At 46.4% G+C, this 13,878-nt stretch overlaps 1 protein-coding gene across 1 annotated transcript in view; it reads left to right on the top strand.

Annotated features, from left to right (window-relative positions):
• unc13bb (unc-13 homolog Bb (C. elegans)) overlaps positions 1–13,878 on the top strand; it is a 69,171-nt gene that overhangs the window by 40,747 nt on the left and 14,546 nt on the right. Inside the window, exons 11-23 of the mRNA XM_083670399.1 lie at positions 5,163–5,209; positions 5,459–5,540; positions 6,645–6,719; positions 7,049–7,268; positions 7,672–7,899; positions 8,141–8,282; positions 8,777–8,946; positions 11,463–11,578; positions 11,810–11,973; positions 12,600–12,750; positions 13,041–13,109; positions 13,227–13,316; positions 13,514–13,651. Coding sequence (XP_083526525.1) covers positions 5,163–5,209; positions 5,459–5,540; positions 6,645–6,719; positions 7,049–7,268; positions 7,672–7,899; positions 8,141–8,282; positions 8,777–8,946; positions 11,463–11,578; positions 11,810–11,973; positions 12,600–12,750; positions 13,041–13,109; positions 13,227–13,316; positions 13,514–13,651 — 1,692 coding nt within the window. The remainder of the gene's footprint in view (positions 1–5,162; positions 5,210–5,458; positions 5,541–6,644; positions 6,720–7,048; positions 7,269–7,671; positions 7,900–8,140; positions 8,283–8,776; positions 8,947–11,462; positions 11,579–11,809; positions 11,974–12,599; positions 12,751–13,040; positions 13,110–13,226; positions 13,317–13,513; positions 13,652–13,878) is intronic.

Genomic DNA, 13,878 nt, shown 5'->3' with positions numbered 1-13,878 from the left:
CTATCTCCACTTCTGCAGCTGGTGTGTGTTCACAAGAATGACACCGACTTCGAGGAGAGAATTGAGCTGTCACCTAATTACCAAGCTGTCTCTTGATCACATCCTAATTATACAGTTTAGGCCAGCTGTGCGGTGTCCGATTCCTGAGATCCTTCTCTGTGAGTGAGAGGGGGTCAGCAGTGTGCAGCATTGCCCACCCCACTGGTGTGCAGAGCAGTGGTTTGACTCGCAGTGACCCCACAATTTTTTATCACAATTCCACGCTCCACTTTGCCTCAACAGTGCATCTCTCCAGTGTGCCAAGATTAAAGCCCTCTACTCCCACTCTCCGTGCCTGCATGCGTGCACGCGTGTTTGCGTGTGTGTGCGTGCGCGTGTGTGTGTGTACAGTATATTGAACTTGTAATTCAAAGGGGAGTGCATTGGTATTATCTACATAGTTATGCTTTGTTCCCATTAGTCTTTGCAAAATGAATATGGATGTGACTGTTCAAGTGTCTCATCAGTCATCGATTGCAGTTTCATTTATAGATAACTAGCCCTACTCCGTTACTTTGTTTCAATCATGATTTCACACAAGCCATTATAGCAGCTGGATTTTGTTTTTGCTTTTCTCATTGTGTTTTCTGGTCTGTTGGACTGAAAAATTAGAGTGCTGGCAAGCTCACAAAAGAGAGATCTTTCAGGGGTTTGTGCACTGTATGTGAATGACGGAAATTACATTTAAAGGATGAAATGGCTTAGAAGCAGACATGTTTTTTCAGGAAATGAACAAGGCAAAAACGTGGTAACACTTTACATTTAAGTTTCTCCTATACCTGTGTAGTAATGCTGTTATTACTCTAGTAACATTGTATTTATTGTGACATAGTAATTTGGTAATTGCATGGGGTGTGATATTGAGCGGTTTGTGTGAACAGAAGTGGAATAAGGAATAGTACTTATTCCACTTCTGTGGTAACACAAACTGTTCAAGTCCATTGCTGTGCAATTACAAAACATTCACTAATTGTGTAACATGTTAACACAATGTTGTTATTAGAGTAATTACACAGTTGTTACACAGGTATAGAGGCAACATAATGAACATAAAACATACTTCTCTCAGACTGTGTTTTCTCCATCTTACCAGTTATGGACAAGGCTCTCTGAGCAAATCAGTCTCTCCCACCTCAGGATGTGGTCTGTGCACACACAGATTTGAGGCCCGCGGTGCTGGTCAATTCCTGAGGGAGACCAGTGAACCCAGGCCCTCCAGTCCTCAGGGATGTTCTCCAGGGGCCACCTAAGTGGACAAGATGGCTCCAACGGAACGGAGGCTTCTCCACACAAATGGTCCAAGAGGAGGGAGCTGGGGAAGAAGAGGACTCAGAGCCCCAATGTGGGGCGGAGCTTACGGAGAAAGCTTCAGAAGTTCCTGCAGAGTCCTGGGGATCATTCCCTACACCACCCTCAGCACGTCTCCCCTGTGGAGGTGGAGCAGGACATGTTCATCTGTGGCCTGAAGAGAGGACACTCCAGTGGGGAGCACACAGGGCAGCTCAGCTCCCTGCCCAATCACACCGGGACCCTGAACGCACCTGTTGTCGAGGAGCTGGAGGTCAACAGAGAGGGCCTCATCATCGATGCTCCCTGTACGGTACACACCAACGGCCCCACCACTGACCTCACCCCCTCGGGAGAGAACAGTAGCTCTGACTGTCAGGATGGGATTGGGGTTGTGGAGGGCACATATAGACCCTGTGAAGAGGAGGAGGAGGAGGAGGATGATGAAGAGGAAGAAACGGAGGAAGCTTCCAGTAACGTAGTTGAGCACATCTTGAAAGAGCTCAGAGGGATTAACAAAATCCAGGAGGAGATCTCGGACCTGCGTCAGTATCTGTCCTCTGTGCGGGGGTCTGTGGACGAGGTGTCCTGCTGTGTGGACGCAGTGCTGAGTGAGATAGGAGAGCTCTACTCTGGGCCCTCCAAGGGGCCCCAGCCCCTTCAGAGGCCCAGAGGCAGGCGAGGGACCTTGGGCAGACAGAACGCCACCGCAGCCCTCCACAGGAGTGCCACCAGTCCACTCCTGGAGCACCGAGACTGGGACAAAGACGCAGCCATGATGGTATCCAAGGGGTCACCAAGGCAATGGAGAGAGAGTTCAGCCTCTCGCCAACCTGAACCGCCTGAGCAGGAGAACTCAGACCAGAGCTCAGATGTGCCCTGTTCAGGCCCCAGGACAGCCAGCCTCTCCTACCTTGAGCAGCAGTATGACCACAATTGCCCCAGCACCAGCTCCCTGTCCTCAGACCACAGCTGTAACTGTCTAGAGAGAGAGAACAGATACTGCTCTGGTAAGGGGGAAATGTGGCAGAGGGGCTGGGCCTCTGCTGGCATGCAGCACAGTGTGAGTGGAGAGGGAGACGGAGGGTGGAGTGGCGAGGCTGGGTGGAGCGAGGAGGATGTCTGGTCCTGTCTGAACAGCGGAGAGGAGGCAGAGAACTGTGGAGGCTCAGGGGTCTGGCACAGATACGCCACAGGGGAGACCAGCAGCACTCCAGGCCAGTCCTCACACAGCAGCTCAGAGCATCTCTCCTTGCTGTTCGGACACCATTACAACTCCCCCTCCAGCTCCTCCAGTGTGGTGGAGTGGAGGCCCCCCAGGCTGCAAGGAGGTGATGGACACATGGAGTGCGACTGCTCGGCTAACTGCCCTTACTCCCGCAGTTCTGGCTACCACACCATGGATGCCTATGCTGATGAGCTGGGGAGCGGGCCCTCCAGGAGCCTGAGTCGCTCTACTATCCTACTCACAGACTGTGAGGATGGTTACCTGGACCTGCACTCCCCCTGTGACCATTGCTACTCCTCTGCTGACACTCTGGATGTTGGCTATGCTGAGAGCCAGGAGAGGGTGTGGGCTGAGCAGAGCATCCCAGGAGATGATGCAGGGGAGTGGGGGTCAGGGGGTCTGCCTAGCCCTGAGCCTGAGAGTGCCCAGCCCCATACTGTGGGGTTTGATGTGAAAAGTATTGGGAAAGCTGTACTCACCTTCAGGTCGGCTTTGAAAGGGGCTTTGAGAAAACTGGAGGGGTCTAGCCCTGAGTGTGTCAGAGATGAGAGTGAGTCAGAAGCAGCCCCCTCTCCAGTCAGATGTTCCGCTGAACCCCCTGAGGGTGAAACTACTCTGCAGGACACAGAGGGGGATAACATTCTGCCAACTGATCTGGCTCAATCTAGCTCCCGAGCAGAAGAATACAGTGAGGCTTCAGTCTATGTGGACTGCAGCTCAGCCCTAGAGAACCTGCCCTGCTCCTCACAAGTATCCCCAAATGAAATGACCCACTCTCCCTGCACCCCTACTGAGTATCATTCCATGGAGCTTTCAGAAAGCAGAGGAGAGTATCAGACTGATGGAGAACTGTCCAACCAGGACCTGACACCAGACCATAGTCCGAGAGGGCTGGGCCACAGCCCAGTAACACTAAAGCTTAGCCCAGAAAGGATAGGGTTAAGTCCAATAGGGGAGGAGCATGTAGCTGATCAAACAGAGTTTAGTCAGCAGGAAGCAGCAAACCATCAAGAGCGCCTCGCTAATTTCAAGCGCATTCTTAAAGAAAAGAGACAAACCCGTCATAGACTTTCCAAAACTGCTCAAGGATCCCAGTCTGAGGAGGAATTCAACCCAGGTATATTTTCCTACAGTACCTATGTGGCAAGCCCAGCGAAAATTAATATCGACGACATTCCTTATGTGTACTTATGTGTCTTACTGATTGATTCGATTTTCTTTGGCTGCATATCACCATTTATATACTGTATGCGGCCCATAATTTACTCTAATTAATGTAGTGTTACCAAGTATTATTGATACTGCCACCGGTGATTTAAACATTGTTAATTTCAAATTAAGAAGACACTGGTGAAATCAATCTTGACCTGGTTATTTCTTTGCTGTTCATATTTGTATCCTGAGTTCTGATTTTGTCTTGCAGAGAGCAGCAGAGAAGATGACCAGGTTACTAGCATAACATTTGAAATGAGCCCCTTTTTTGAGTTTTGTGTTGTTGTTTCTTAAACTGTTGTATTTGCCATTGGGTGTTTTCATATCTCAGTATTGCTTTATATTTTGCATGGAGCCGAGCATGGTCCTTTTATGTTTGTTTCCCTTTGTGATATGACTGAGGTGTTCATACATGTGACAGTTTTCAATGTTTGATTTATTATTGTGGTTTTCTATCTTGAGAGATTTATTGAATAGCTTTATAATCTTGCCGTTAATCAAATAAAACACACACAGTAGATCTGTCCCGTAAAACATGAGGAAAGTGAATAATCATGTTCTCCGCAGCATCAGGATCAAAAGTCTCTGGTGTGAAGTTGTTGCTTTGGAGACGCTATTTTCAAAGCACCAGCTCCAGTGTTTACATGTAGCAGATCCTTCCTGGTTCCCTCAGAGGTTTTTCCAATGCTGCCAGAACCTCTTGCTGGGGGGGGAGCCCTAGAGGGATCCAGCAAGTCAACTGTAGCTGCATCTGTCTGTGAGGCACTGATGAAACACTTTACCTCTGAGGAAGATGCTCAAATACATCTGTAGTTGTGTTGCATCATCAGTGAGCATCATCAGAAGATCCTCTCTTGTTTTTGTTTCCTTTTGCATGATAAACTTGCATAGACTTGCCTGAGGTACTCTAGTTTCCCCTAAAGTTTTACATGTTGACACTTATTCACAACTAAAAAATTACTAAAAAGTTAGTTTTTATCTGCCTCTGCATTTTTGATGTGGCGAATGGTAAACTGCTCATTAATATGTATGTCATTGTGGTTTTAGGGTTAGGGTTAATCTCATTTTACGTGATGTATTTCGTTTGGTACCAAAATAATCAATGCTTTAACAGTTTGACAACAAATATTTGAGTAAATGAATGGATATTTATTGAGGGAAGACTGTGAGCTGGCACCAATATGAGCCTCTCCTTATCTTGTGGCATTGCCCATCGTACTGCCCTGAATGTGGTTTGTTTTGCATGTACAGTATCCTTTAAGAGGTGAAACTCAACCAGATGTCCCTCTTCAACCATTCTACCCAACCTTTTATGTACTTCTCCCATATAAGTTCAACTCTAGACTGCCATAGTCTAATAATTAACTAGGAAAACAATGTGTTTGGCCTCCTGCAGGGACGAGATGATGGACCCAACAGTAGACAGGCCTGGGTCAAACCAGGGTAAGTAAAGACAGATACTGTATATCTCTGTCTACTGTATGATGTAATATGTTATTTACGTAGGAGTTGCCAAGCATTTCAGTGCTAAAGTGAAAATATATAATCATTGGTAATTACGAATACCAGCATCTCTTTTCTAACATTGATGCTAATTGAAGTAAGTGAACCTTTATACTGTACGTGAAGTTCTAAGCTGATCCAATGTGCAATTTGTTTATACTGCATGTTACTCTGCTCTGGGTTTTACAGAGGTGGAAGTGGCTTGTATGGTGGGATTGATAGTATGCCAGACCTGCGTAAGAGGAAGCCTATCCCCCTGGTCAGCGACGTGGTGAGTGCTGCCTGTCATCCTCCTTGGTGCCAACAATGAGCCTGTTTGTCCTGTCTTCATCAGTACATGTCTCTCTGTCTGTCTGGTAACAAAGGGAAGCATCTTTATGGTTTGGTGGATACAGTATGCATTGTTTTGGCATATATCAATGATGTGTGATTGTTGTACTGCCTTGAGGTAGATCTGATACAAGAGGGTGATACAGTAGGTATCATGGGGAAATAACCAGGAAATCACTACCTGAACCAAATGTGAAATCAGTCTTATAATCTCTCTCTCCTCCTCTCTTAAACCCTTAATTATTCCCCCCACAACGCTCTTGAATGCAATCACTCTCCTTGGTCAGGCTATGGTAAGTGGAATGAACCCAATTGACCCTCCCTTCTGTAGAAAAGAAGAAACGATAATACTGTATATCAAGTAGGACAAATTGCACAGCTTTGGCATCTTACAAGTAATTGTACAGCATGCAGCTGTTATGCAAATACGGTGCACGTAATGTTAAGCCATTCTAGATATACTTTTTTTGTGGTGCTTCTAAGTAACCATACAGTATGTCACCATGTAATTGCACTGCACTTGTTTCTACTTGATATGTTTTATATATTTAAAATTAGTGTAAAAAAACCCAACTCCTTATTCTATTTCCCCTTAATTCATTCATTTATGGATTTTCTTCCTTTGGGGTTTTTATTCTTCATCTTGACATACTTTACTGAGTCATATACAGACCGTCACTCCCAGGGTTATAACAGACTAACCCATACTGTACACACCAGGATTAAGTCTCAGTTTTTGACTCAGTTTGAGACTCAAACTGAATTGATCAGTAATGGGTCCTCCCACATCATCACCTCTCACATGACCTGTTCTGTTAGTCCTTAGTTCCCTCATCTGTCTGGTTGTGTCTTTTAAAGCTCCACGGGCCTTCACTTGGATCTCTCACCTGGGTGGTTTGGTCACCTGTTATAGTTTAAACTTTTGGAGCTCAGTGAAACTCCTGAGTTTTGGTTAGTTAGTTAGTTATACTGGGGATTGTATATGTTAATGGCAACTAAAGTGAATGGCAACTAACATTACTGTCCCCTGTCATCCATTGTGCAGTCTCTGGTCCAGGCCAGGAAGGCTGGAATCACCTCCGCCATGGCCGCGCGCTCTTCTATCAAAGACGAGGAGCTGGTGAGTACATAGGAGGAATACATACAGTATTGCTTTACTTAACTCACCAACTGCCAAAGAGTTCCAGAACACTCACCACCTAGAGTACCAAGTGTTTTATGTGGTATTTACCTAACAACAATTCTCTGATTGGCTACAAGCATCATAATTTAAGCATTTTTGGTGAATAAAGTCACCCTTGGCACTCCAGAATGTTGACAATTTGGACAACTTTATTCACCCTCGGCACTAAGTGAGTTAAGGGATCGAGTGACTTCAGTCCAACTTCAGTGAAGAAAACTTCAGTGTCGACACTGACTCTTCACCCCCTTCTCCCCCCCCCTCTGCAGAAGCACCACGTGTACAAGAAGACCCTGCAGGCTCTGATCTACCCCATCTCCTGCACCACGCCCCATAACTTTGAGGTGTGGACGGCCACCACGCCCACCTACTGCTATGAGTGTGAGGGACTGCTGTGGGGCATCGCCCGCCAGGGCATGCGGTGCTCCGAGTGTGGAGTCAAATGCCACGAGAAGTGCCAGGAGCTGCTGAATGCTGACTGTCTACAGCGTGAGTACAGCATGAGGGAGGAGAGGGGGCGGGGGTGCTAGGAAAGGGCTGGGGGTTTGTTAATCACTCAAACTCACTTAGACTGACACTTCCATTTGCAGTGGCTTCCTCATCACCATCCCAAAGTACCGCTGTCAGTGATATATACAGCACCCATGCACTGTGTGTCCTGGTGTATTTTGTTGATTGTGGGTTATGATTGATGTTGCATTAAAAGACTTGGAGGTATCGCTCACCAGCTGTCCATCATGTTGATGCTCCTCACATTTCAAAATAAATAGCCTTGATCAACTGGATAGGTTTAACGGATGTGCCTACAGTACTTGCGTTGTGGTCTCCACATAGGGTGCCTAAAAGATCCCTTTTAAGTAACACTGTGTATGTGTATCTCTCTATGTTAAAGGTGCTGCGGAGAAGAGTTCTAAGCATGGGGCTGAGGATCGCACCCAGAACATCATCATGGCCATGAAGGACAGGATGAAGATTCGCGAGCGGAACAAGCCGGAGATTTTTGACGTCATCCGGGACGTGTTTGTCATTAGCAAGGTCATCCATGCCCAGCAGATGAAGACCATCAAACAGAGTGTTCTGGATGGAACCTCCAAGTGGTCCGCTAAGATCACCATCACAGGTACCCAGACACAGGAAGTCATGTTTCTATAGATCACCACGGCATGAAGTCTTACACTGTGTCTTTCTTGAAATCGTGTCTATCCAACTATCCATCAGACTTTTGTGTTTACAATATGTATGTCTTTTGTATGTCCTGCTTATAATTGTCATTGTAACTTGTAATTGTCTCTCTGTCTGTCTTTCTGATGTTGTTTCTTTCTCCCATCTTTCTTTCTCACTTTGTCTCTCTCTCTCTGTAGTGCTGTGTGCCCAGGGACTGCAGGCCAAGGATAAGACAGGCTCCAGTGACCCCTACGTCACTGTCCAGGTGGGCAAGACCAAGAAGAGGACCAAGACCATCTACGGCAACCTCAACCCTGTCTGGGAGGAGAAGTTTCACTTGTGAGTCAAACATGGTCCTGGAAATGTCTTGGATATGCAGCCTTTGCATTTTCAGTTGCTGGGGGGTGGGGTTGCTTTTCTGTTATAGATGATTCTTCTAATTATTGTAGTTGTTTGACTCTATTAAGTGTGTAGTTATTTCCTGTAGTGTTAATTTGTGAGAGTGTTAGTTGCTATCGGCTAAGCAGGCTATGGCTCAGCCTTAGGCCATCTGTTTCCTCCCACAAAGGAGTCTGTGTCACTTTCAAAATGTCATTGGCTGTCTGCACCCTTTGAACAAGAGACACTCATTTATTAGGGGTAGTGGCACACAAGTAATTAACTCTATACGTGTTCTCCTTAAATAGCATCAGGCCAAATCTTGTTCAGTTATTCAGTTTTCTAAGAATTAACCAGTTCAATATGTACATCAAAGCTACAGTATGCAATTATTCTAGGTATCGTATACTTAGATATGAGGATCGTCACACCCGTCACCTTTCATTTCTCCCCAGTGAATGTCATAACTCGTCAGACCGCATCAAGGTGCGTGTGTGGGACGAGGACGATGACATCAAGTCGCGAGTAAAGCAGCGTCTGAAGAGAGAGTCTGATGACTTCCTGGGCCAGAGCATCATCGAGGTCCGCACGCTCAGTGGAGAGATGGACGTCTGGTACAACCTGGGTCAGTACTGTAACCTCAAAACAACATTTGGCAACATTGCACCCCACCTCACAGCCCTAAAATAAAGTTGTTGCGACAAGGGAAATTATTTTATTTTGAGCTGTTGATGCTAAAGAAGTTTTTTTGTTGAAAATAAAATTCCAGTTATCTCTGGATTAGTGCCATTTAAACCTGCCCATACTTTACCATGCCAACCCTTCATTAGTGGATGAATGTCTGTTGTTCCCTCTCAGGCCAGTGCTGGTCCCTGCCCTACTGTATTGTACAGTATATGTAGCCTGACACGACGTCGCTCTCACAGCCTCTCCTCAGATGCCACTGTGCGCCCTCATTGTACTCCAGAGTTTCTATTTAAAGCATGTGAGCGTGGGCCTTTGTCATGAGGACCCACGTGGACGTGCTTTCATTCACCAGTTACAGAGGGAATCATTTCCTGTCTGATGCGCTCGACAGATCATGAAACACTTAAGATCTTCTAAAAAGGAAGCCGGTTTTCTTTTGATTTTTTGGGTGTTTTTGGTGCTATAATCCCCCATCGCTCAAAGTGTCTACTCTTCTAAAGTTGCACCCCAGGCATACTCTTGTCAAGCTCCCTTTCTTCTTTCCCCTTTTTGAGTTAGGCTCGAGTGGAGCATCAGTTAGCCTTTTAAAACAAACTGTTACTGCTGCACAGCACTTTGCCTTAATGGAAGACGTGTCACAGGGTTAGTTCATGATGGGTAAACAACCCACTCTTGTGTCAGAGTTTTATGGAGGGCATCTTACCACAGTGGGTTGGTGTTGCCCCCCCCCACCCCCCCTCAGCAGATTTGTTCTAGATCCCAGTCTCTCTCTAGTTCAGTCTGGGTTTGTGTGCTTGTACCTCATTACCCACATCTCCTTTGGCAGCAGCGCCATTTTTCCCACCCAATTACCCAGGCGAGGATAGCCCTGAGGCCACCGCTTGCCCTGAATGAAAAAAAATGTCTGTCCCTGCCATGTTCTATTCATTCTCTAGGCCAGTGGTTCGCTACCATTTCCGTTCTGAGGCACACTGAAGCGCATTTCCAAAAAAGGAGATATCACTTTAAAAGTAAAACCGTGTGCTTTATATTCAATGTTGACACTCAACATATGAAAATTGCATGTTTTTAATGCCTGCAAACAGTTCTCTTGCATTAAATATCAGAATTTCAGCCTTGCTGCTGTTATTTTCTCGTTGTTAGCTCTCTCAGGCCACCCTTGAGACCCTTGGTTGAGAACCACTGATTTAGGTGTGTGTGTGTGTGTGTGTGTGTGTGTGTGTGTGTGTGTGTGTGTGTGTGTGTGTGTGTGTGTGTGTGTGTGTGTTGTTTATGTTCTCCAGAAGGCCTCCCCTGATGGATCACATAGACCGAGTGTAAATACACTCCCAAACCCTAGACCTAACCCTAACACTACAGTAGCCCTAGCCCTAACCTTATGTCAGTTTAGATAATACTCTTAAGTATTTTCTAGCGCTCACTCCAGTTCCCTCTTGCTCTCTCTCTCTCTCTCTCTCTTTCTTTCTCGCTTTCTTCAAGTTCCCCCTGTGTGCCTTTGTCCACATTGCTTTATTCATCTTCCTCCTCTCTCAGCTTTACCATCCGACCGATGGGGCGGGGGGTGTTATTAAAAAGCTCTTCAATACAGATGTCAAGTTCCCTTAGCTGTTCAGCTCTAAATGCTTTCTCAAAGTTAATTGATTCAGCCCCCCTGGGCCATTCCTTTTCTTGCTGCTCCTAATGATAGTCAACCTTTTAGGGATGCATCACTGTCTGTGGCGGAGTTGTTACTCCTGCAAAGGATTTACTGTGTGCGTGTGCGTGCGTGCGTGCGTGCGTGCGTGTATTTGTGTGATTAACAGTGATTTTGAAGCTCCAGGCATTCACTTTACCTATTTAATCAAGACGTCCGTGGCACTTTATTGCTTGTATATAAAAGTGGCTTTGGTGTCATTGTTAGTCCCACTAGAATGAAGCACAACAGTCTCTACATTTGCATTATGCCACAGCTAGTCATTCAATAAGCCCCATCTTGGATACCGCACAGTTCACGACAAGGTAGAAGTAGCAAAGCCCTCTCTGGTCTCCCACTCTCTCCTTCCTCCCCCTCCTCCCCACCTTTCTCTCAGCGAAGAGATCCTCCTTGATTATTATGTAGCACACTCCAGTCGGAAATCGACCACTCAGACGACACGTACAAATTACCCTAATAATGTGGCTGTCAGGGGAAATAGCCGGGGTGAGCTGCCAGGGTGACTCAAGTGTCCTCAAGTCAGGAAGAACTAATCCATACAACCAACCAGCTATTGTCACTACAAACAGGAGTAGTCATATTAGTATAGCACAGACCCTGGAAGTGTAGTCGATTTACAATAGACCCGTGACAGTAATAGTCTGTGATTGCTGTTGGATTCACAGACCTGGTTTCATTGCCTTAAGTTTGACAGATCAGGATCATGGAAGGTTCTGAGACATTTGTTTATCTTTCTTTCTTTCTTTCTTTCTATCTTACAGAGAAGAGGACTGATAAGTCTGCTGTGTCAGGCGCCATCCGTCTTCAAATAAGCGTGGAGATCAAGGGGGAGGAGAAGGTGGCCCCCTACCATGTCCAGTACACCTGTCTGCATGAGGTACCGTTGAACACAACATATTTATTTAAAAAAGTAAAAAGTATTCACAATTAAGTCTTTAAAAAATCCCATATTCAGTATCTTAGTGTTTCAGTATCCCCCTCTGGACCCATCCTTCCACCGGTCAGATTGGTCTACACGTCTCTCATATGAAAGCTACAAAAAGCCACCAGTTTAAGCATGAGCTAAGTCTAAACCAGCACACTGACATTGTGGCTCTCTGCACCCCAGAACCTCTTCCACCACTCAACTGACGTCCTTGGCCAGGGGGTGGTGAGGATACCTGAGGCCAAAGGAGACGATGCATGGAAGGTGTACTTTGACGAGGTGGCCCAGGAGATTGTGGATGAGTTTGCCATGCGCTATGGAATAGAGTCCATCTACCAGGCTATGACGTGAGTTAGAAAAAGCACTGATTCTCTCTCTCTCTCTCTCTCTCTCTCTATCTATCTCTATCTCTCTCTCTCTAATATGAAATAGCCATTTGGTGCTGTTCCCCCATGGCCTCCAAATGAAGGAAAGATCGATTATAAATGCTCTCAGGATGGATCTGTCTCCATGAGGTGTCATCCTCCATATAGATGCCTGTTAACTAGGCCCATCACTCGCATAAAGAGCACTCAGGTGGCCATCTCTCAGCCTAAATGGGGCAATAGGCTGATGGGACAAATGAAATGGCCATCCCACATGAGGGATCATTGGGTGAAAGCTGGGTCCTTAGAGAAGGTGCTGGCTAAACATAGGCCTGCTCTTATAACATAGAGTACGGTTTGTAGTTCAGTAAAGTCTCTTGGTACTGCTGGACTCTGTCATCATACAGTGAAGAAACGAGTTTGCATGATGTACATATAAATCCCATGCATCAATGTCCTCAGATTTCACTTGTTTTAAATTGTGACCTAGATATTACAACTAAAATATCTAGATGCAAGAGCTTACGGTTCAAATCGGCAACAACTACAGCTAGTTCATAGAGCTGCAATTAGCTCTCCCTGACTGTGCCCTCTGCTGGTGTGTCTAGGCACTTTGCCTGCCTGTCCTCTAAGTACATGTGTCCTGGCGTCCCCGCGGTGATGAGCACCCTGCTGGCGAACATCAATGCCTTCTACGCCCACACCACCGCCTCCACCAATGTGTCCGCCTCCGACCGCTTCGCCGCCTCCAACTTCGGGGTGTGTATGGCCTCACACCTGCTTCCCTCACACTCCCACGCACATTAGCCACATAACTGTTGCCTTGTCCTATGTTGCCTTGTTCCATGTTGCCTTGTCCTATGTTGCCTTGTCCTATGTTGCCTTGTCCTATGTTGCCTTGTCCTATGTTGCCTTGTCCTATGTTGCCTTGTTCCATGCCCTTTGTTGTTGTTTTATACTCAGCTCAGACCCTTCTCTATGTTGTAGGTCTTCCTCCGCCTACAAGATCAGTGACTGAATATATGTTTGTTTGTTTTTTCCTCCAACAGAAAGAGCGTTTTGTTAAGCTCTTGGATCAGCTACACAACTCCCTGCGCATTGACCTCTCCACATATAGAGTATGTTGTATAGATTTCACGCTAGGACCACAGAATATACCAGCTACAGGTTGAACACTGATTTGCCATGATCCTGTCGTCCTGATTGGAATGTTCCCTGGTCTCTCATTCCCTCAGAACAACTTCCCTGCCAGTAGCAAGGAGCGCCTCCAGGACCTCAAGTCCACTGTGGACCTGTTAACCAGCATCACCTTCTTCAGGATGAAGGTATGTATACCAGCGGCCTGGTTAACCAAAGTCTCTGCTCTACTCATTTACCAGACCTGGGTCTGGTGTCCACAGTGTACCCTGCTCTCACTCACCGAGAACATACGATGCGTACTACATACTATGACTTGATAAAGTGGTGCTTAAATCCTCCCCCCCTCTCACTGTAATCATCACCGTCTCCCTCTGGTGGCCAGGTCCAGGAACTGCAGAGTCCTCCGCGGGCCAGTCAAGTGGTGAGGGACTGTGTCAAGGCATGCCTCAAATCCACCTACCACTACATCTTCGACAACTGTCAGGAGCTGTACAGCCGCCAGTATCAGCCTCTGGACACGGTAAGTTAGCCACTGTCCTAGTCCCCAAAGGCTGGCGCATGGAGCAGGGTGGTACGGGGTAGTATTACTGCGCTATGGGGCTAGAGTACAGCTAATATGTCAGACTTGCTCAGAAAGCAAAGGACAGCATTGTCAATAGAACTATCCCATTTATTGTGGTAGGGTCAGGGTTAGGTTCATCAAGTATGTTTTGGGTTCTTGTGCTAGGTGTTTGAAGTATATGTTGT

This window comes from Argentina silus, assembly GCF_951799395.1.
Source record: "Argentina silus genome assembly, chromosome: 5".
Taxonomy (NCBI): Eukaryota; Metazoa; Chordata; class Actinopteri; order Argentiniformes; family Argentinidae; genus Argentina; species Argentina silus.
Note: the sequence above shows the minus strand (reverse complement) of the source record. Positions and strands in the feature narration are given on the sequence as shown.